At 44.1% G+C, this 23677-nt stretch overlaps 2 protein-coding genes across 3 annotated transcripts; both read left to right on the top strand.

Annotated features, from left to right (window-relative positions):
• The first annotated feature begins 1401 nt into the window (after positions 1 to 1401).
• On the top strand, positions 1402 to 14587 carry gpbp1l1 (GC-rich promoter binding protein 1-like 1). Of its 2 annotated transcripts, XM_080833161.1 has the most exons (12): positions 1402 to 1567; positions 2962 to 4175; positions 4745 to 4859; positions 5102 to 5231; positions 6188 to 6492; positions 7584 to 7659; positions 7932 to 8128; positions 8877 to 9020; positions 9813 to 9968; positions 12088 to 12206; positions 12311 to 12413; positions 12656 to 14587. In XM_080833161.1, exons 3-12 carry the CDS (start codon positions 4800 to 4802, stop codon positions 12812 to 12814), a joined length of 1449 nt encoding a protein of 482 aa, XP_080689287.1. In that variant the 5' UTR covers positions 1402 to 1567; positions 2962 to 4175; positions 4745 to 4799; the 3' UTR covers positions 12815 to 14587. The 2 variants fall into 2 exon arrangements, with proteins under 2 accessions (XP_080689287.1, XP_080689288.1); XM_080833162.1 differs by lacking the exon at positions 8877 to 9020.
• Positions 14588 to 15203: 616 nt separating this feature from the next.
• On the top strand, positions 15204 to 22791 carry ccdc17 (coiled-coil domain containing 17; the record flags this gene model as incomplete). The annotated part of the gene is made up of 15 exons (XM_080860300.1): positions 15204 to 15416; positions 15803 to 15943; positions 16737 to 16866; positions 17101 to 17254; positions 17458 to 17565; positions 17910 to 18043; positions 18321 to 18443; positions 18812 to 18993; positions 19320 to 19405; positions 19621 to 19836; positions 20169 to 20391; positions 20775 to 20885; positions 21120 to 21154; positions 21843 to 21972; positions 22720 to 22791. The coding sequence occupies 15 exons, from the start codon at positions 15204 to 15206 to the stop codon at positions 22789 to 22791; spliced, it is 2058 nt and encodes a 685-aa protein (XP_080716426.1).
• Between the last annotated feature and the right edge of the window lie 886 nt (positions 22792 to 23677).

The following is a 23677-nucleotide window of genomic DNA, read 5'->3' as shown; positions in this document are numbered from 1 at the left end:
AGAGGTTTGAGGGCATTACTTATATTCCCATCTGTCCTACAAAGCACAGTGGTGTCTCAGAGAGACTTATGGTCTAGTTCCTGTAAATGGAACTCAATGCCAGGAGACAGCATAGGAAATAAGCATTTTTTTTTAAAAGGGGGGGATGGCATTCAGGGTATTTATGTGGTTTTACATAACTTTTTTTCCTTTTTTTATTTCAGTATTTGGTCAGTCAAAACCATAACGTCTTTAGTGATTAATAGTAAATAGTTGTATTGTCGGACGAGTCATGACTTCATCAGTCAATGCTGAGACATGATTTGCACACGAACATGCACCTTGTATATGTTTGTATGACTCGTCTACATTAATGTAATTACATTTTCAAAAACACTTTCCTCATCATGGTTTTAAAATATTGCCACTTTTTCAGGGCTGTACGTACATTTATAAATAAATCCTGACAAAATGCATGTATGTTTTGGTAGAAAGGATTCAAAGATTTTACCTCAAAGCCACCAGAAGTTATCACCTTTCCTTCTTCCTGAAATGTTCCCATTGTATTTACTGTTTCAGGCTTGCCCATATTGTGCTGAGATATTATGGATGCTGTTATCTTTGGCCATACATAAATATATTTACATGTCCAGGCCCAGGGGCCAATGGTTTCATAATCCGTCCATGAGCAAATAGTCTAAGCCACAAAAGCCATTTTAATAAGGAATGATATGAGGAGAATACTGATTGTTTGCATCGTCAACCATGCATGGTTTGTTCTCTGTGTTTCTGAACTGTTATGCAACAAACAGCAGCCAAAGACAAATGAAAAACAAAATTTTAAAATGTTACTCAGATAAATAGGTCTTCTATCATAACAACCAACCATTGTGAACTGTGGTCATGAAGACATCACATTTCAGCATTACCATGAAGGCTAACTTGCTTGACATGATATAGATTGTTAGCGTCAGTAACACTCATTATTATTGGCATTGCTGGTGGATTTCAGTTCCTGAAATATTTGCAAATCCATAAGAGCATTTTATGCCATTCTGACATCCACATAACTTTTTGATTTGACTTGAGAGGATCAGACATTAACTTGTACCCTATAGGCCTACCCTATTTTGGTGATAGACAATTATTTTCAAAGTCTGTGAGGATCAAGGGAAAGTTGAGGGGGAAACAAACTGGGATATGTGACATCAGAGGTGAATTGCTTCTACACCACTACCACTCTTGTGGATTTACATAGGCAAAAACAAATATTTCTATTTAAAGCACATCGTCTTCGTTCAACTGAGATTCAACAACATAGAACTAACTTGAGAACCATGATGCAGGGGAATGTTATGACGCGCCGATGGCGCTCTGCGATCGATTAGCGCGTCTGGGGAGAAGTAGACAGGAACAGGGCAGATTGACTGGAAAGTCGGAAAGAGTGCGATCTCTAAACCTAAACAAATAAAATCCTTCAAACGCGACAGTTCGAAAGGTTTTACTGTAATCTGGCCACAAATGTGTTTTATGCACGTCCACATATCGGATTATTGCTTTTTGCAAGAGGGACAACTGGTCATAGAAGGTATGTTTGCATCGAGATATTTATCCCTCTCCGCCAGGATGGCTCTGGTGCTGCTAGGGAGCCATCTTGCAACAGTTTATTTTGCCCAAGCTGGGTCTTAAGCCATCTGTCCAGTCAAGTATGCCTGTGTTTACATAGTTAGTTGTTCGAGTTATCATCTTCTTCGTTTGCTTGTCCAATATGTGTGTATAAACGCTCATTAAATAGTTATTTAACAATTTAACGTAACACCACGAAAACGGGTTTGTAAACTATGGTAGCAAGCTACCTAAATGCTAGCTATGTCTCGCTAACAGCGGCCTGCTAGTTCTCCTAGCCTACTAGGCTACGTCGTGCAGCTGGCTGGCTAACTTCAAGTTCTCTGCTGCATCAGTAACCAAGCCTAAAAAACAAATATCGTTCAGTTGTAATTAATGGATGTTGCTTCGATTGTGGTCAAGGGTGAGTGCTTTCGTACTAAGGATATACAAGTTACGTTGCACACATTTGTTTCGACCGAGCAAGGACGTTGCTTGACAAGCCTGCTAGTTCAGATTGCTAGCAAAATATCTTGGCTGTTGGTAGGACGTCACCAGCGTAAGCTAGTTTAGAGCGGTCTTTTTCTGTGCTTCTATCAAGCTTTCATTTAAGCTTCACCTTTGCATTTAAGCTGGTCGCGAAGCTTCTGTAGGGTCATCTTGAATGTAATGCTTTTGAAAGCATATTGCTGTGTTAGGAGTGCCTTGTAACGAACATAAGAGTTTAGTTTGCGTTTGGCAAGCATCTGATCGCACTAGCTAGCTACGGTCGGATTAGCTTGATGGCTAGTGAAGTTGCTGCAAACATTGGCTAAATTAGCAAGTCAGTCGGCTAACTGTTTGTTCACGGGTAGATCTAATATAATATCCCTTTACACATCTACAATGATTGAAAACTTGCTCTTCATAAAAACATTTCAGCCGTATTAGCTCTGTAGGTAGTCGTTTAGCTAAACTTGTTAACTAGTATAGATTGTTTGTGAAGTAACTGAAACTTCAAGTAAACAGCACAAGTGTCAGGCGCAATTAACAACGTTGACAAGCGTTGATTTGGGTCTCGGTCAGTGGTTGAAGTCTTGTGTCCAACTCTGCGGTAAAGGCTGTGGACGAATTTCTTTAAAAGTCTAACCAAATTGAACGTTCTGCGTAATGAGTCTCTATCCCAATTTCCCCCAATATTTCATCAATTTGAAAGCACTGCTTTGACTAACCTCCATAATTAAAATTATAGTAATTGTCATTATGAGTAGAATGTTCTCAATTTGTAAGGTCAACTGCAGTTTTACTTTGTAGATCAAGAAATCTGTTCACGTTTGGATACTTATTGATATATGCATAAACACATAATTGTTTTTCATTTCCTTTTTTTTCTTGCAGAGTCTATCTGCAGGACGGAGGAGAGAGTTCTTAAATGTGTAGGTCCCACCATCCCAAACAGTTTTACCAATTGGCACTGTCTACAGCAAGATATCAACTGCGTGGTGCCACTGACTGTCCAAAGCTCCAACTGCTTTTCCTTTTTCCAAAGGGGGATTAATGTGTGCCCCATCAAGTGTTTATGCGGTTAGAGCGTGTTTCAGTTGTATGGCGCTTCCTTGAGTTATCTACTTGATGAAGCGTTCATTGAATTAATGAACAGGGATATCTATCATATTTGGAGAACCAAGCATAACATTGGCCTTACAGAAGAAGTTTTCATGGCAACGAACGTCATGTGTTCTTGAAGATATGTCAGAATCCTTCATGTTGCAGTACTCCCAATTATCCATTTTCTCTGTATGATAAAAATGCAAACACAATGTTAGTCAAATTATAAAAACAGCCCCTGCCTTGCTCTTGTGATGTGACACATCGGCTGCCCTGTTTTGCCCCCGCGTGACTTCCTGGCTGTTTTGATGAGGTGAACTCAGGCCTTCCACCACTCTGTAAAACAGCTCTGTGTGGTACACCCACCTCAACCCCTGGTTTTCTATGCTTGTGCATGTACGTTGATTACAATGAGCTCGTGACAAGGAGCATCCCCAAGTGTCAGAGCAGGCACATCGTGCTGTCTCCAGAACTTTAAGAAGAAGAAAAAGAAAAAAAAGAACAACAGACTCTGAGCCACTGAACTGGCGAGGTTCACCATTTTGAGGACATTTGAGACTGTCGAAGCCTCTATAAACTACCCCAAGACACCCAAACCTCCTGTCTCTACAGACCTGCATGCACTCTCTTATCAGCCTTTCTCTTGATGTAAGGCCAAACTGGACAACTACCACTGCATATCATTCGCTCTTCCATCACCACCTCTCATCCCTCTCTTGCTGGTCTGACCAAGCCAAGGCCCTCGGTCCTTTACTCCGAGTACAGTGTGTAGGCTGCTGCTTACTGCTCCTGCCTCAAACATAGCCATCTGTCATCCACCACACCACCCTGGACACTGGGATCTCCTTGAGGCCAGGGACTGCTGTTGTCCTGGGCCGATAGGTTGCTCACCTCCAGGAGGAACCTTGAGGAGCACACCAGCACATCTTGCTGCAGAGACAGGGCCTGGTGCGGAGAAAGAGATCTGAGGACGGCCACTGGAGTTCAGAGCCTAAGACTCTGGGGTAAGGAGCTGTTCTTACAACACTACTGCACAGTTTACACTTAAAATGTATTAAAATAGTGGTGTGGGGTGCAGTTATGTTATTCCCATGATGATTCTGCAGTATATAATGACCATCTCTCTCATTTGTGTTGTGATTTGACAGTTGTTTTGGAATGTTCTGTTTTATTTGCATTTTTATTTGTTTTTGTATCTTCGTAACCTATATTTTAGTCCGTGCATCAATATTTAGCGTGTACATGGATTATTCTTTACAGAATACATGGACACCGTCAGGCACCTGTTCAATTGCAACAGAGGAAAAGCTGGTTAGCTGGTCACACCCCCACCCCCACTTGTTGTGAACCTGACTCCGCAGATATTGTGGTTTTGAGGTCATTTTGTAGATTGACAGCATGTGCAACACACACAACATTTATCTGCCACTATTGCAGATTATTGCCAACAGCTGAATCATTCTACAAAAAATTGCTACATTGAAAGTTTTGAACTGGCACGTGTTAAGTCTCATACTGATGTGAAGTTTTGAGCTGTGGTGGTTCTCCTAACTTGTGTGTTTGTGGTGATCAGATCCTGGCCATGAGGTTTGATGCCTCGCTCCACTGAAGGGAGACACTGGACCTAAATGGCGCAGCATGACTTTGTTCCTGCCTGGCTTAACTTCTCCACGCCTCAGCCTGCCAAGGTGAGCCTCCAGAGTCGTTCCCACAGCATGCACAGGCTTAGTGTTACACCTTGGGCCTTACAGTGATGGAGCAATCATGTTCAATGATGCATGCCTCTCAAAACTAGAATGCTCCCTTTTTTCTGTCAATAACTGCGTGTGTACGCACACACGTGGTTGTGATTGTTATTTCACAGATCTATCCATTTGTAAGTGTGTATGTGTGCGGGCCACTAATCTGTGTGTGTGTGTTTATGTATCAGTCCCCTGCAGCCAACCTTGAGAAGCATGGAGAGCACCTCCCCCGAGGAGACCACCGGCCAGGGGGGAGCCGCCGCAGACACAACTCCTCGGACGGCTTCTTCAACAATGACCCACTCCGTGCTCCTGCAGGTGCACATACACACTGACAAGCCCACACAATGTTCTTCTTAGAGCCATCTCAATAATAGTCCTCCCTAGTCATTACACTGAGACATGTACACAAGCTTATCTGACCATTTCTTCCAGAACAATCTCTATGCTGATGCTGGTATACACATGTGCATTCACATACCCCCCTTGAACATGTTACACTACATACAGGCTTTGTTACATATGTATGCTCCTGCACATGTGGTTTTGCACAAACTTTTCCGCACACTTTTTTATGTGCAATTTTAACCCCAGTCATGCTGGCTGGACAGTGACCACCTCATGTCAACATCCTAATCTTGTCTGTAATGTTAAGTGTTTCTGTTGAGGAATGCTACAATTTTTTTAGTAAGTAAGGGTCGTCTTTCTGGTTTACGGTCTTTCAGCCTATTTCTAGATGTAATAGTGAAAAGAGCTGAACTTATTAGTGATAGTAAGATGTGGTCAGTTTGTTATTGTCCATGATGTGGTTAGAGGAACATTCCAGCAGGAACAGCAGTCCCTGGAGTCCTTACCTGCTGCACCACTGGCACATGGTCATTCACTAGCCTACATGCCAAGGTTTTGGTGTATCTTTTGGTCCTATCTTAACTCTTGTAGCTTTTAAACACCTGCCACTGTAGAGTATGTACCCAAGCGATTCTGAAAGCATTTGGCATATGCATTTGCAGTTTTTCCCAAGAACACTTTTATTCTTTATAGTTTTTGATGTTTTCAGGCAGGGTGATAAATTCTCATAAGTAGTTTTCCCTAAGTCAGTAGAGATGACATGACTTGATGACTTGCGATGACATAACTCAGTTCTCTGTGAATGCTGCAGATAGAGATCATCGTCCCCTTGAGTCCCTTCGGCTCATGTTGGCCATGCCCCCTCACTGTGTAATGATGTGTAGCTGGATGTTTGATTGCTCTGTTTGTTGTCTGTTGTTTCCTAGGTGATGGGTGGCAGCAGCCTTCGCTGTTGAGGCATGACTCTGTGGACTCAGGTGTGGCGAAGGGTTCTGGGGGCGGTTTGGGGAGTGGGCAGAGCTGGAAGGAGACGCCTGGCTGGCCGCACCATCACCAGGGTCGCCATGGCAAGCGTGGTGGTGGTGGAGGCGGAGAGCGTGAGAGGCCGGGAGGGGTCCACAGACTGCGCAATGGAAACTTCCATCCTGCACGCAAGGGCGGGCCCTACCAGGACCGCTATTCCGACGAGGAGCGCAACGAGGGCAAACTGAAGTTCGTGGAAGAGGACTTTGTGAGTGTGTTTTTAGAAATACCGACAACACATCAGACATCCACATATGCTCAGGCATATATGCCACCATAACCTCCTATCACATAAATGCTCACAAACCTCGGGCTGGGTTTTGCGAACGTATTACTTACACCGAAAAGAACAAATTGCTTTGATACCAAGAGTAGGCCTGGCCAGACGTTGGATGTCGTTCACTTAGTAAAACCTTTCTGAAATAATGTGTCTGCTGGTTCCAACATCTTCAAATGCTGCTGACTGATAAATATTGCATGTAGGTAAGGAACAAAGTAGGGCTGAACGATTTGGGAAAATAATCTAATTGCGATTTTTGTCCCCCAATATTGCGATAGCGATTTAATATGCAATTTTTAAATTTTATCCTCTTTTTTTAGACCATGTTGTAATCGCTCGTTGCGGTTAGAACATTGCGTTTTATCAAATCAAGATTTTATCGCAAATGCAATTAATTGTTTAGATGTTAATTAAAGCATTTGAGTGCATGAGATGGATTGAAAGCACACAGAGCCTCACTGTGTGTGATTGGAAGACCATAAGGGCTCAAGTGTGTTAGTGCACAGTATTCAAGGTAGCTGACGAGTCTGGAAGTGGAACTTGAGCTGGTATTGAGCCAACATAAAGAAGCACTAACTGGTAACTTGCTGCCTCACATGGTTTCATTGATACCACACATCGTATGATGACAAACTGGCAAACAAGTTGGGAGTTGTTTGTGGCTCGAAGTTCTTATAGCTGTCTGAATCAAATCGAATGACTTCCCAAAGCACGCTGATGATATTGTCAAGGAGGATTTGTAAAAGTTTTCACCATAGTTTTGAGTTGAAAGCAGGGGATGTTACTAGAGGTGAAGTTTGCTCGTTAGTCGCTACATGTGTGCTCCAGCTAACTCTGAAATCACAGGATTGCTGGGAGCAACAGACACATCAGACGCCTACTAGACTCCTGCATTGTTGCCAAGGCTGAAGCAGAGTATGTTCAACAGAACGTATGCAGACAAATACACGGCCATTCAACTAACTAACTGTGTGTGTGTGTGTGTGTGTGTGTGGGTGTGGTTTTTTCCCCCATCATAGCCCTCCTTAAACCCGGAGACGACTGGAAAGCCAGTGAGCCAGGCTCGTGCTGTGGGGACCCCTGCCGGTGTTTGGGGTAAAGAGCTAAATACTGCTCAGAATGAAATAGTGTTATTACAAGCTACTATGCTCACTGCATGGAATAGGGTTCCAAACCTGAGTGGAGTATTTTCTCTACTGGCTAACAAGCAAACAGAAATCAGCACCGCATATATGATCAGAATAGAGGCAATGAAGTGGTGAAGAAATGCAATTTGAACTTAATCCGAAGTGTTAATCACAGTCCTTAAGGAGCATAGAAATAATGTTGTCGCAGCCCATTGAAATGGCATTGGCATGTTTCCACAGAAAACCCCCCCAGTGCCAACAAGCAGGTGTCCAAGATGCTGGTCATTAAGAAGGTGTCTAAGGAGGACCCCAGTGCTGCCTTCTCAGCTGGTTTCGCCAGTGCTGGCCCACTGCCCACCAACGGCACCAAAGTGTCCATTTCTGGACCAAGTGTCTACAAGAACCTGCTGCCCAAGCCTGCCACAGCTCCCAGCAAGGTAAGCGTGGCAGAGTCTCTGTGACCACAGTTGCCTGTCAGGAAGAGTTTGAAGGTTTATCACTCTCAAGTGTCATGGCTGACATTTTTCATGTATATTGAATGTAGTGGTAAGCTGCAGTATTAAGTTCTGTTTTGAACACATTGTCTTGTGGTGCATACAGTGCTTTGATTTCCCAGTATCCCCACCATGGTGCAGAATGTGCAAATGACCAAATGTAGAAATGAACTCAACAAAGGGACTCCCTGTAGCACCTGCTTGCTGTAGAAATGAACTCCACACACAGGGATTCCCTGTAGCCAGGGACGTGCACAGGAATTTTGAAGGCCCTGGACTATAGGGGCAACACGTTCATTTTTGTCACCGCCACTGCTGCGATTGTTTTATGTAGACATACATGAAGTTCTTCAGCCATAATACTATTTAAAATATATATATTTCCTTCGGAGGAGCAACTTCAGTTGAGGAGGGCAAACGGGCAGTTGCCCGAGCGAACTTATCCCCCTCCTGTGCACATCCCTGCCTGTAGCACATGCTTGCTGTAGAAATGAACTCCACACACAGGGATTCCCTGTAGCTCATGCTTGCTGTAGTGCTCCACAGCTTTGTGTCCTCCTTAAAGGAACCTCTGTTCAGTTTTACTCTAGTCAACACTGAAGGCACATTATTGGAACCACGGCCTAAAACCTTGAGTCATTTCCCATAGAGTTACCATTAGCTTATTAATGTGTTGCCTCTGCTCCTGCAGACCGGCCCATGGAAGCCCAATGGAAGGGAAGCTAAAACGGGTTTGCATTTCTCTGGCCGGGACTCCGCCTTCTCAAGCCCTGCCTCTGTGACCAAACCTCTCACCCCTGTCAGCGGCCCCCCACAGCATGCCACCCCAAAGGAGGTGAGGATGTGACTGCATGTGACGCATCGCACCATGAGCTCATATCAGGCTGTGGTATTTATGTTTTGATCTGAGAGGGTCATTCTGACATGAATAACCTCCAACTCCTCACTAACTGCAAGATTACACACATATGATGGGATAGCATTCCTCTCATGACTGTTTGGATCTTACTGTTAGAAACGCATTAAGGAAAAGAGGAAGTTGTTGAATTATTGGTACAAAGCATACCGAAGTCTAGCCATGTGATCAAGGAAATGTTCTACAAAGGAACTTCAAAGTAATTGATAACCTCTGATAACTTACTTAATGTAAAACCTGTCAAGCGTAATTATGAACACTAACCACAATCTTTACTCATATTCATTTGGAATGAGTTTAAGAAGGAAGGTGCTTTCTATGAAGTGCAGCAAGGTTGGGTGGTGCTGGGCGTAGGAAGGGTAGAGGCCTAAAGCCTCGGTGAAGGCAGTGAAGTACAGTTTCACACAGTACACCCTCCATCCACAACAACCAGATTATAGAAGGAAGACTTCTAGGTGTAGTGACAGAAAGTTTGCTCCATACTGATATGGATGCTTTTTCTAGGTTTTCCCAGACCATACTCCTAAAACCTTCTGTTAACTTTTTTGAATTATGGCCAGCATACAGAACTTATACATTGAGAATACAACTACACAAAAGATTAGTGTGGGTTTCATTTTTTTTTTCTCCCTTTCCCCTTTTTTTATTTGTGTCCCTTGTCACCTTTTTTCTCTCTCTTTTTTTGTTTATTTTCTTTGTGTGTCCACCCAGCCTCCCTCTAGCACTACCCCTCCCATGGATATCACCCCTCCCCGCCTGAAGCTGATGCGGCGCAGCACCGATCGCAAGAGTGAGTTCCTGCGCGGCCTCAAGGATGAGCGCAACGGAGAAGTGGGCGGCAACCACAGCCCTGGAGTACTCACAGAGGTCAGACACACACACACACGAGCATATATACACACACACACGAGCATATATACACACACACAAGCATATATATATACACACACACACATATACACACACACACACACACGTGCATACAGTGGGGAAAATAAGTATTTGAACCCCTTGCGATTTCACAAGTTTGGCCACTTGCAAAGAAATGTGATCTATAATTGTAATGGTAGGTGTATATTAACAGTGAGAAACAGAATATCAACAAAAAAATCCAGAAAAATGCATTTTATAACATTCGTGACTTTATTTGCATTTGATGCAAAAAATAAGTATTTGAACCCCCAAAACTGACCGACAAAAATGACTTAGTACTTGGTGGAATAACCCTTATTGGCAAACACAGACGTCAGACGTTTCTTGTAGTTGGTCACCAGGCGATTTCACAAGTTTGGCCACTTGCAAAGAAATGTGATCTATAATTGTAATGGTAGGTGTATATTAACAGTGAGAAACAGAATATCAACAAAAAAATCCAGAAAAATGCATTTTATAACATTCGTGACTTTATTTGCATTTGATGCAAAAAATAAGTATTTGAACCCCCAAAACTGACCGACAAAAATGACTTAGTACTTGGTGGAATAACCCTTATTGGCAAACACAGACGTCAGACGTTTCTTGTAGTTGGTCACCAGGTTTACAAACATCTCAGGAGGAATTTTGGTCCACTCCTCTTTCCAGATCCTCTCCAAATCTTTAAGGTTGTGTTATCAATGGGAGGGTATGAGGGAATGAGATTCAAGCCCAATATTCCATGTTACATGGCCCCATCCATAGTCCCCTTGATGCGGTGGAGTCGTCCTGTACCCTTGGCAGAGAAACAGCCCCAAAGCATAATGTTTCCACCTCCATGCTTGATGGTGGGTATGATGTACTCTTGGGGTCATATTCAGCATTGCCCCCCCTGTCAAACACGGCAAGTCGAGTTGATGCCAAAGAGCTTGATTTTGGTATCATCTGACCACATTCTGTCTCCCAATCCTCCCTAGAATCATTCAAGTGTGCAATGGTAAACTTCAGATGGCCCTGTACATGCGCTTCCTTGAGCAGGGGGACCTTGCGAGTGCTGCAGTACTTCAAAAAATTACGGCGTGGTGTGTTGCCAATGGTTTTCTTGGTGACTCCGGTCCCAGCTGCCTTGAGATCATTCACAAGCTCCCCCTGTGTAGTTCTGGGGTTATTCTGCACCTTTCGAATGATCACTGATTCCGCACGAGGGGATATCTTGCATGGAGCCCCAGACCTAGAGCGGGTGACAGTTGTTTGGTGTTGCTTCCATTTATGAATAATCGCACCAATAGTTATCTGCTTCTCACCAAGCTGCTTGCCGGTGGTTTTGTAGCCCATTCCAGCCTTGTGCAGGTCTACAATCTTATCTCTGACGTCCTTGGACAGCTCTTTGGTCTTGCCCATGGTGGTGAGGTTGAAGGTGTGAAGTAAGATTCTTTGGACAGGTTTCTTTTATACAGGTCACCAGTTGAGATCAGGTATACCTTGTTAGACCTAATGAGGACTAATCTGTGTGCTTTTTGGGCACATAACTGGCCATTGGGAGCCAGAATTATTGCTGTTTGCTTGGGGGTTCAAATACTTATTTTTTGCATCAAATGCAAATAAAGTCATAAATCTTATAAAATGCAGTTTTCTGGATTTTTTTGTTGATATTCTGTTTCTCACTGTTAAAATACACCTACCTTTTTAATTCTAGATCACACATTTCTTTGCAAGTGGTCAAACTTGCGAAGTCGGCAGGGGTTCAAATACTTATTTTCCCCACTGTATACACACATCAGATAAAGATCATCTGTGGACAGGTTCAGGTGTATTTGCTGTTGGATATATTGTATAGATCCGTTGGATAGATGATGGAACAGTAGATCAATCAGGAACGATAGTCTCCTCTTCAAAAGGCTGCAGAGATCAGCCAAGTGGCAGCGCACCTGAGGGTGTGGAGGTCCCAGGTTCTTTTGAGTTATTTCTAAAAGCTGTAGAACAATGCAGAGGTGTATGGTGTCCCTGGACTGGACCGGGTAGGGAAGGGAAGGGAAGGGCTTAAACATGTGCTTGTTATTGCTGTGGCCCACAGGGAGAGGGCAGCACCCCAGAGCCCAAGGAGTATGGAGAGGGACACGAGAACGGCATCTCTCACTCACTCAGTGACTCAGATACCGAACATCTGTCCAGCTCCCTGGAGGCAGAACATCGGTGAGGAATGCACGCACACACACACACGCACGCACGCACAAAACACATCACATTTGCTGGTCTCAGCGATGTTGTTGACATTTTTGATTGCTTGGCCCTGACAGGCTGCTCAAGGCCATGGGCTGGCAGGAACACCCCGAGAACGATGACAACTTCCTGCCTCTGACTGAAGACGAACTGAAGGAGTTTCAGGCTAAAACTGAACAGGTAACAGTATACTTTTATAAACAATGCTAGTAAATAAACTAGCCTGCAGTACAGTTCTGAGTATATCTTCTTGCATATAATGCATATAACCCACAGTACATCTCATCCTTGAAACCTGCAGCCTTGGCATTCTTATAATTACTGTGCTGCCCAGCATAGCTCCAGAAGTATTTTCTAGTGGTTGGCACAGATGAGCAATGTTGCATTGAGTCATTGTTTTTGACTATTTGTTTTTGGTTTAGCTGAAGAAGAATGGACTGGGGCGCAACGGAATGCTGGTGAGGCCCCGGGGTGTTGCCATGCCGATGGCCTGGCGGAGCCCAGTGGAGCCGGGGTTAGAGGAGGGGTCCGAGTCAGAGACCAGCAGCAGCTGTCAGACGTCCGACGACGAGGGCACCTAACGAGGGGAACGACTCTGGCCTCTTCCATGTCCTTCCTCCCACTCACTGACCACCTGAACAGTCACCCATCCTGCTACTACAGTCTCTGGCTCTCTTCCATTCACACTGTTTTATTTAAAGAAATGAGAAAGATTTCTCATGAAAACAACACAAATACCAATCTCATGCACAAGAGACATCAATCATATCCCAGATAGAAAGAAAAGAAAAGAACATGCCATGAGTCCTTCACTCATGAGGTCTTGCTTTCTTTTTCATCTCTCCCCGTCTCCTCTTTCCCTTTTCTCCTTGTGTTGTCCCGTTGTCCAGGAACTTATGGAAAAAAATATGAAAAAACAAAATGTTTAAAAAGCCACACACATCTGTTTTCTTTTCTTTTTGTTTTTGCTTGGGGGAAAACAAAGACTAACTCACAAATAACAGCAACTATAATCCTGATTTAACATGAAACAACTTCATCAGAATGTTCTCTTTTAAGAAAAGAATAAATAAAAAAATGGCTTTGACACCTTTTTTTTTGGCGAAAGCAATTCGTAGCGTTAGCGTTGAGATAAAACAATCATTGTGAGCCGTTGCCATCAACGAAGCTCCCAGTCCCTCAAGGAACACAAGTCTTTCACCGTCTGCAGCAGTGACGAGCTACCAACCCCTTCAAACACACAAACACTTACACACACAGTGCACTGTGTTATGATGCACGGCAGCTAGTGAATGAAAAAAAAAATGGGTGTATGCTCTAAATCCTGGTCCTGAAGGGCCCCTCTTTAAGCTGGTTTTCAGAGCAGGTCGCCCATCATGAACGCACATCTGGAACCCCATGGCACCCACTGGTGGTGGCTATTGAGAGAGATGGGTGATGGTGCTTTGAAAACCAGCTCTGTGTGGGGGGGTGCCTCAGAGCCTGGGTTCAGATGGAGGAAGGCTGATGCTTGATATTTAACTGGAACATGTTATGTTCAGTGGAAGTGTGTCCCTCTGATGATGTGCTGTTTACTTTAACATTGTTTGGTTTTGTTAACGTCTCATGATTAAAAGACGGAACATGTTCTTTCTCCTCCTTGTTAGAGAAGTCTGTTTTCAGTAGAATTCTTTTAGCACCATGGGAACGACCTCCAGTAATCTCCTGTTTATGGCAGGTCCTCTTTTCTGATCAAAGAATAATTCCTAAGCAAACACACGGATCCTTACATTGTTTGAATGTAGCCAGTAAGGGCTTCACAGAGTAACAGTGAAAATGCGTTGTCTTCAAAAACATAACCAGATAAATCAGTGCAGGTGGAACATGACATTTCATATTTTAATTTTTTAGGCATTAATGACTTTCTGATAATCTGGTTCAGACTGAGAGGAATACTATTGGAACGATGCTTTGGAGAGTGATTTATAACTTTTGTTGTTTACTTCATACCCAATGAAAAAACAAGAAGGCCGAAGGTTCTCAATGTTCTGAGTCTCGCGCCCGCGCCCAGGCCCGTTTCCCTACTGCTGTTTAAAGGTGTAGCACCATCTTGCTCTAGTTTCATGAGGGACTGCTGTTGTAAATTATGGTTCACAAGATTTTTGCTTTTGTTTTGGTACCTCTTTATTTCCGCTGATAGGGCAGAAACGGCTTATCACAGACTTAAGGTTCATTGTTTTTGGTTTTTATTTTGGTACAGCTGTATAAAATTCCCACATTTACTAGTTTTTGTTTGCATTATTTTGTTCCTGCAGCCTTGATATTCAGGGTGGATTGTAAAAAATATAAGAATAAAAATTGTGAGTTTTGGAAGATTATTTTGATAACATTATTTGCAGATTTCAGAAGATGATAAAGGTTTCGTGTATGGGGGGGATATCTGTGTGAGACAAAGACAAACAGAAACTACTGCATCTTGGAGAAAAGACAGAAGTAAATTGTAATAAATATTTTGCATCAGTTTGCCAAACATGTCTACCCTTTCGTTCAATATCAAAAAATGACACTAATAATGGCCTTTGTATTTTCATTCAAACTACATTATTCTGTTTTCAAAACACCTATGGGGGGTTTTATGACTAGTGAGTCCATATTGTTGTCTGCCCACCCTTAAGCTTCACTAATTGTTTGCAGTGCTACCTGCCTAGGTGATAAACATAAACATAGCGACTGTAACTAACAAACTAACAGTCACCCTTAGCAGGGGATGTCAACAGAAAGGAAGCAGCTCTCTGGCTGCGAATTCGAAAAGGTGACCAGGGATCTTAGCAGCACTTTTAACTAGCACAAACCTTTAACACAGCTATGCCATTTACTCACAAGTGAATGGTTTCTTTCAAACCTGAGAAGTCCAATCAGCGTCTGTGAGATCGGCAATCGTTAGAGGGACATCTCATGCAGTTAAGTAGGGGTCTCACAGAAGGCAAATAGATGTGGGATTCAGAGGAGTTCAGTTGCCGTGACTGCCACATGGCTTTTCGGTCGGGGGGGCTCCTGGATAAGCACAAAGCGCGCTTCTGCCTAGGGAGTGATATTGGAGATCCAGCCGCTCTCAGGCGGGGTCGTGTGGAGTTCACTAAACCTGAGCCGAGCACCTGGAGGGGGCCGGGGCCCTGCAGGACCAGCACCCCTGACCTCATCTGTGTGAGAACCCCTCTCTTATCTCTCACACGCACACACACACACACACTCACTCTGTCTCATTCTCTAACTCACTGTCCCTCTCTCCTCACGTCGTCCTCTGACTGAGGTGTCAGTGAGCTGAACTGTGCTTTAGGAGATCTCATATTACAGTGGCGAAGTTTATTCTGTTTGGGCAAATTAGGCCTAAAGTGTGTGTAAATATTCATGCCAATCAAGTAGGACTTACACGTCACAGTCTTACCTGCAGAAGTAGTTAGCTGTTTTATTTTTCATTTTATTATAAATCTCGCAAATATCAAATTTGCGAGCACATGATGTGACTACCTATAGTCTCATTAAACGATGCTGCAAGTGTGAGGTCACCATCTCCATCTCCTGCTACACAGCTGAGGGAGGTTAGAGCAGAGGGGACGAGGCAGAGTAAGCTCAAGACTAAGGCGGCGGAGGAGGCTCGTGACATCCAGAGAGAGGGGGACCTCCAGAGCAGCACGTCTGACAGCATCGCTCTGAGAAGACTCACCAATGAGGTAAACTGGGAACCACTGACTCATAGCATCGCTCTGAGAAGACTCACCAATTAGGTAACCTGAAAACCACAAACTCACAGCATACACTAGGACAAACGTCTGAGCAGGCTGACCTGCCATCAGTATTAGTATCAACAACACAGGCTACACCAGACAGGACTTGGTACTTAAGGTAAACAAGTAGCTGTCTCAGGGTTGGGGAACACTGATTTCTGGTGTTCAAGCTCACACATAGAATAAACAGTCCAGGACAACAGAACTCATGACTCATTGTACTGAGAGTCAACCAAAAGTTGGTCCTTCAAGTTACATATGGCAAAATGTACACATATAGTTTCAGACACTTCACACATGATCAATAATGTACTTGGGAAATCTGAACACTGCATATTCACAACTATTTCAGTTTCAGCAGCTGAGGATGTCCATTCAGGAGAGCATGGGCAGTCTGCCTCAGGAACACTTGTCAGAGGTGATCATCACATCATTCCTAATACATAGCTAATACAGTGCCACACTGGCTTAGCCCACAATTATTCTGACCTTAATAAATAGAAATAGACATAAAAGATCATAACTTACGCTTAGTCTTACCCAAATAAATCCAAAATGCATGTGTATGCACATAACTAGATTGTTTTGTAAGTCGCTCATAGTAATAGTAATAAGTGACTACAGAGGAAAAATACAGCAAGATATGAGAATAGATTAATAAGAAATAATTGAACAGAGTGTAATCATTAAGATCCTATAAAGGGCCAAAGCTTTTGTGAGCGTGTGTGATGTGTGTTAGACCATTTCAGCAGTCCAAGAGGCATCTCAGGTGGCGCACAGTGAGAAGCTGAGAGAGATGTCGGAGCACCACGGCCACCAGCTGGCAGAGATCAGGGCCCACACTGACCACCTGGAGCAGCAGAAGGAGGGTGAGGGGCCTCAGGGTGGTCAAGGGACCTCTACAAACAGTGTTATGTGCACTGTGTTAAACTTGCCATTTATGTTTTGTGTGTGTGTGTGTGTGTGTGTGTGTGTGTGTGTGTGTGTGTGTGTGTGTGTGTGTGTGTGTGTGTGTGTGTGTGTGTGTGTGTGTGTGTGTGTGTGTGTGTGTTGTGTGTGTGTGTGTGTGTGTGTGTGTGTGTGTGTGTGTTTGTATTTCTTAGAGATTGACCGGCGATTGGCTGCATTGGCTGGACTGAGCAGTACGGCTCATCTGGAGAGATTGCTGCAGGACCTGAGGGAGCAGGAGGAGAGGAATGAGGAGGCCCTGCAACACCTCAAGACACAGATCAGCATCCTGCAGTCACAACAGCAGGGGTGAGAGAGAGAGAGAGAGAGAGAGAGAGAGAGAGAGAGAAAGTGAATGGAAGAATTTAGGCCTACAGAAAAAATGCAACAGATAAGGCAGCACAGAATTGAATGTAGCCGCATGCAACCATTAACTTGTTTCTAAAGAGGGACGAGGGACAGAGGAGTAAAGAAAGTGAGTAACTAGCCGCCAGGCCTCTGTGTTATCTCAGGGCCAAAGACGCCGACGCTCCTCCAGACTCCCCTGAAGACAGAAGGACACAGCATGTTACTTTTGACCTCGTATCCTCTGGGGATGGACCGCTTTCCAACCAAATAAGGTCAGAAGCGAGCTATCCAAACAACTAGCTCCAGTTCATCACGCCATTGGCCAGGATTCTCTCTCCAATCTCTGTATAAAAAACTGGCCAAGTCACCACAGACCAAAATCCCTGTGCTGAAAAGAACTCTCATCTTATCAGGTTTATAGTCTTCAGCTCAGCTCAGCTCACCAGGGCCTGCTTGCGCTCCCCTCCTTGATTGAATCCTTTTTCCTTGGTCACACTAGGTCAATTCTGCATATATTTCCCTCTGGGAGTCATGTGTGTTACTGTAAATCCATCTAATTCAAACACAACAATGGTCCATTTGTGTGCAATATTCTTTGCTTTTGTTGTGGTGCCAGGTCTCTGAGGCTAGCTTATATGCAGTCGGGTGGTTCTGACCCAGAGATTCTGGCTCAGATGCATGACCTGCAGGCAGAGTCTCACACACTGGAGCAAACCCAACTCAAACAGGACCGCAAGACCACCAAGAAGAGTGAGTGGATTTGAGTGCACACAGCCTGCATCAATATTTATGTATGTTGTGTATGTGGGGGAGAGTCATGTGTTTGTGTTTGTAGGAGGTTGATATGTCCTTTTCAGTTGTGTCAATACAAGCATTTATTTGTTATTATTTTACCAACATCCCTCACATTGTACCGCAAAAACTCCACTGGCATTCATCTTTATAACAGAAAGCTTTGTTGTTTAAGTCATTCCTTTGATTGGTGTGCTCCCTCCATCCATCCCTGTACACTCATCTGTCACTCCAGGAGTGAAGCCCCGCCCCCAGGCTGATGAATCTGGACTGACCTCATTGGAGTTGGACAACCGGCGTCTGGAGGAGGAGATCTTCCGCATCCAGTTGGCCAGGCAGAGACAGCAAGGAGAAGAAGGTGCAGCTGTTCTCCCTGTGTGACCGCACTGTTGTGGTAGATGAGTTCAAGGCTCTCCAGCTGCCCTGGACCGACCCAAGTGAATTTACACACTAGTATTGCAGTGGCCCAGAACAGTAACAGATTACACAAGGGATGTGGCGAGGGTTTGAAGGGGCTTATTTTGTGAAAGTATTCTCCATGTTCCCCTGCTAATGTGGGGCTGTGGTGAAAAAAGCTCAGTAGTGATGCAGGTAAAGGTGATCTGATGCGCTGGGACTGACATCTCCACACGCTTCACTGCTATATCAACACAATGACAGAGTGTCTGCTCAAACTGTCAGTCCAGTGTTATCTCACTGCAAACTGCCATGGCAACCCTGTAGCAGGTGCAGAGGTCCAGCTCATGCAGAGGCAGCACCTGCAGCAGCTAGCAGGCCTGCAGGGGGAGATAGAGAGCCTGCGACGCGAGGTGGAGAGGACCAGGGCACACCGCCAACCCCCTCCGCCTCCACCTCCACCCCTCTTTTCGGGAAGACTGGGGGCTCAGCTACAGGCCCCCTTTTCTCTGGTGAGTGTTCACTCTTAAGGCCTAAGGCTTGGGAGAGATTTGATTAAATGGAAACCGTGTCAATCACAGTGGTTCTTAATGCCTTTGTCTTTCTGTCATTCTACAAGTCTTTCATTCATTCATTTATTTGTCTATTCACTTCTTCACTGCATAAACAGAATTTCCACATCTACACAATTTAGGTTAATTTTAAAAATCCATCAGTATTCTGAGGTCACATAGTTCCTGCCAATGCACAGACCTAACACAGTACTCCTAGAGGTCTTGATGATCTTCATTAACTTTGTTTTTTCTTGATGATCTTCATTAACTTCATTGTAACTCAGGAGCAGTGTAAAGCACAGCCCCCCCTGCTGGGCAGACGTCTCCTGGACACATGGGACACACTGGGACCTGCGCCATATGATCCTGCGTAAGCAAGCTTTTCTAGGAGAACAATGCACTAACAGACAGACCCAAACATGCACACAGCAGTTTTAGTCTATATCCATTCATTTCTTATCATTTGTATATACTCTTTGTGTATATATAGGTTTGGTATTGTTTATGCCATTTTCGTGTATGTATTAGCATCTCTTTATTTGGGTGTCTAAACATCTGTATGCCTCTGCGTGTCTGATTTTGCAGTGCTGGCTTTGTGATTTTCTATGACATGTTGGTTGGTGTGGATGCCCCGCTCAAGGCCCTGCGTCTGGTGGTAGGGCTCTTCTCACTGGGCCAGGAGCTGGGTCGCCCCACCCCCCTGCCCCCTGTGCAGTGCCAACCTGCTGGGGCTCTGCCTTACCCCTACGACCTGCCAACGGGCAACTACGCTATCCTATCTGCCAAGCAGCCAGTGCCAAGGTCAGAATAGCAATTTGGTCTTTTAAAAGGTTTTTATGTATTAGATTAGTTCACATTACAGAGAGCAATTCAACTTTTCCAGGATTTGAGTATTGCCACAAAACACATCCATATTCTACCCAAACACTGATTAAGCCAAACCCAATCACGAATCATCACATTAAGTATAAACACTAAATACATAACTTAAACCCATTCACGAATCATCACATTAAGTATAAATACTAAATCAATAACCTGAGCACTAACTAAATGAATGCAAACACACAAAGAGAACACAATCATTTAATGAAAGATGAATGTGTCTAATATCATCCTTAATACTCCTGAAGGATACAGCCATCCCCCTCCCTCTCTCTGCTGGTGGAGGTTCAGGCAGCTGGAGGTCTGGATCCATCTGGCCAGGAGATCCAGGACCTGGTGTCCCGTGGCTGGACCCGGCTGCAGCTTTTTGACCAGCAAAACCAGGTCCAGAGTGGATTCTGGAAGGTTCCTTTTAGGATCTTACCTGTGAAACCATCCCTGTCATCGGGACAGGTCAACTCAGTGCCCCAGGTAGGTGTAATACTGTATAAGCACTGGGACCCAAGAGGCTTGGTAGATGGGCAGGTATGGTGTACTGGTTTCTCCTCTGGTTTCTCCTCTCTCCTCTTTGGACCTTGCTTTTCCTTGAACTTGGCCTGATTTGGGGCTACAATAGTCACAAGTTCACACCTACAGCACCTCATATAACTCAGCAAATGAATAAAAATGAACTCATATAACCTCACTCGTATCCTTCAGATATACCACATATTCTTACACAGATGATTTTACTAGGAATGATATTGATTATGTTGTTTCACCCTGTTTTGTCGACACAGATAAAGTACTCCTTGTCTTTTTCACTAATACATTTTAATGTTATTGTTTCTTTGCATTGATTCATTTTTGTACAGCTTGGTAATATGGAGCTATGTCTGAGAGTGGCAAATGCCCGTGATGGTGAAGTTCAATCCCTAGCTAAAGTTGATCCAAGTGACACCAGCCATTACAAGTACCCTGCCTTGGTAGGAAACATTTATTTATTCCAATTACAAACACATCACTTTTAAACACGTACACTTTGTTGGAAGAGAGACACAACATTTTCTTTCTGCCAAGATGTGTGGGCTGAGTGTCAAGGAAAGTTTCTGTTGTCTTTGCAGGCCTCTGTGACATATGGAGGGGGTGCGCCCCATCATCTGACATCACTACAGCCTTTCTCCAATCCTGCTCTTTGTCCTCCTTCCTCTCTTGATCAGGTGGACCCTCCCACTGTGGAGGGGTCCAATCACAGGTGAGAAAGAGATCACGCCCCAACCCTGGTGTTCCAGACAAATCCAGATCATTTCAATCTGAAAAAACCTACCCTTTTAGAATGGTCCCTAGATTATTTGGCCTTGCATCATTTACATATTCCAGAACTCTGGGTTGGGGCCACTTTCTCACCTTTGTGAAAGATGATTCAAGTTTTTACATGATTGTATGAAATAATGGTGCAATGCTGATTCATGCATACTATAATTCCAATTTGTTTGTGCAATTAAAGTGTCTTTCAAACTGGAACCCCTTGCCTATTTTGTCAAGTCTTTTTATGAACTTATTAGTCAATAATATCCGGACAGCATGCATGCTCTTAACATTTTCAAGAACTATCTGAACACTGCCACCTTTCTTATTAATACACTTTGTTTCATTTACTCATCTTTATGGTTCTTGGTGAATGAGGGTGTCCACCACAGCTAATGACACATCAAAACTAACCTAACAAGAACAAGAACCAGTTTTAAATGATATACTAAAATGATGTAGACAGTGTTTTATCATCGTTTATATGGCTGTTGGCTGCACAATAGACTAGTAGTAATAAGTTATCCGTGCAATCCCTGAAATAGCCTTTCAGTACTAAAGTAGTCATGAATAACATTGCACAGCAGTTCATCTTCTGTTAATCTGATTGAGTGGTGCTGCTGTTTGCCCTGTAGTGATCTAGAAGCTGTGAAAGGAGAGGAGAGAGAGACGGAGGGTTTTGGAGTCATCCTAGATAGGGTGAAGGGAGCCCCATCAGGGCAAGGCAGTCTGAGGCTGACGGGCTACAGACGCAAATCGGGACAGGTGGGTTCAGCAATGGTCTGAAACAATGAAAATATTACCTGTACGCAATGTGCAATTCACATTTCACAAAAGACTCCGGTGTATTCCTGACTGCATTAGACACACATTCATATGTTGGCTATGAGACTCAGGTCAAAGTACACCTCAAGCACACTCAGACACACATGCAAGAATTGATCATTTGAAGACGAAAGTTGTGATTCTGATCAGTTCATTCATTCCCACCCTCCTCCCCACCCCACCCCAACCCCTTTGTAGGTCATCATGTGTGGGATGTCTGCTGTGCTCTGCTGTTCTTCCACAGTGTCCTCCTGCATCACACATGGACACTTTATATATGGGGAACAACAGGTGCTTCAGCTCTCATCTGGACATATACAGTATACACTGTATACTTTGTCTGATCACACTGTTGTCACCTGTCACACGCAAACACATACACTATTACCTGAATAGATGAATATCTGAAATCATGAGAACTTTGGGAATTTCAGCAGCATCTAGTCCAATAGAGACTTTCAAAATGTACGTTATAGATTTTTTTTTATAGATCTACTGTGTGTACTGCAAAGGGATGTTGTTGTATTTGCTTGCCAGTGTAACATGCATACATTTACACAATGGAAAACATTAAAATAAAGTTTGACGTACCCATCAGGCCTACTTTCCTGCAATCCAGCCAAGAGAGGACATGATCCTGATTGTACGCCTCTACCATCTCCCCTCTGATGGTGCTGTGCTCTTCAGAAGCCTACTGCGGCAGAGAGAGGTGCCGCCCTGGGAGACAAGGGTTCTAGCGAGGAACCTTCCAACCCATGAGGAATGTGTTGTAGCCTGGGGGGCAATCAGGCTCACTAGGCCTGAGTCTCCATGTGAGTTGGTCAAAGACAGTGTGAGATGTCTTCTTCATGTCAGCTTTGTGTGGGGGAAATGGGTATACAAGTCTGTTGAAGAGATCTAAATCTAGTCCACGTGTTCTGCACCCTTCTCCTAATAAGCCCAGGGATCCAGAGGAGATGAGAGGAGGAGCGTCTGGAATACAGGCACTCATCTGGTCCCACTCTATGGCACACCTGTCCCTCCCGTTGTCTCTCTCAATCCACTGGTATGCAGCCAGTTCCTTAATTTATAGTCAGTGTGAGGTTAAGGGAAATTCAGTCAACCCCATCATGTTCGGTATTATTTATTTTTGTGGGAATGGATATTTGTCTTTAAATGCTTGTAGGAATGATTGTTTAAGTGTTTGTTTGTGTGTGTGTGTGTGTGTGTGTGTGTGTGTGTGTGTGTGTGTGTGTGTGACAGCCAGATGACTGCCTGATGAAGCCTTTCAAGGCTTACGGTGCTGCTGGGGTTCGACTCCACGTCTACACTGGACAGGCACATCCATTCCCTCTCCCTCCTGAGTCACCAGTCCCTCACGCTAATGCTCACCCAAACTCCCCCACACACAGCTGTGAGGTCAGGGCTCAGTCACAACTTACCCAAATAGATTTGATCCTTACCCCTCATATTATACATAAGATGAGTTAGAAAGTTGACTTTACTGACACAATAAAAATATTATTGCACTGCATTTTTCATCACATTGTATTATGCACATGTTCTGATGCCCTCAGAGGGGGTTTATCCTCTGTGAGAGGGTGAACTATCCAATGCAGCCTTTCTGCCAAGGCGATGTGGTCATCTTACACGTTGATGGTGCCCG

The sequence above is a fragment of the Sprattus sprattus genome, assembly GCF_963457725.1.
Source record: "Sprattus sprattus genome assembly, chromosome: 2".
Taxonomy (NCBI): domain Eukaryota; kingdom Metazoa; phylum Chordata; class Actinopteri; order Clupeiformes; family Clupeidae; genus Sprattus; species Sprattus sprattus.
Note: the sequence above shows the minus strand (reverse complement) of the source record. Positions and strands in the feature narration are given on the sequence as shown.

Excerpts from the sequence above, each read along its gene's own strand:
- gpbp1l1 (XM_080833161.1), top strand. The coding sequence starts at position 4,800 with ATGGCGCAGCATGACTTTGTTCCTGCCTGGCTTAACTTCTCCACGCCT. Across the intron at positions 4,860-5,101 it reads CCACGCCTCAGCCTGCCAAG|TCCCCTGCAGCCAACCTTGA; the intron begins GTGAGCCTCCAG and ends TTTATGTATCAG. Across the intron at positions 12,207-12,310 it reads TCCCTGGAGGCAGAACATCG|GCTGCTCAAGGCCATGGGCT; the intron begins GTGAGGAATGCA and ends TGGCCCTGACAG.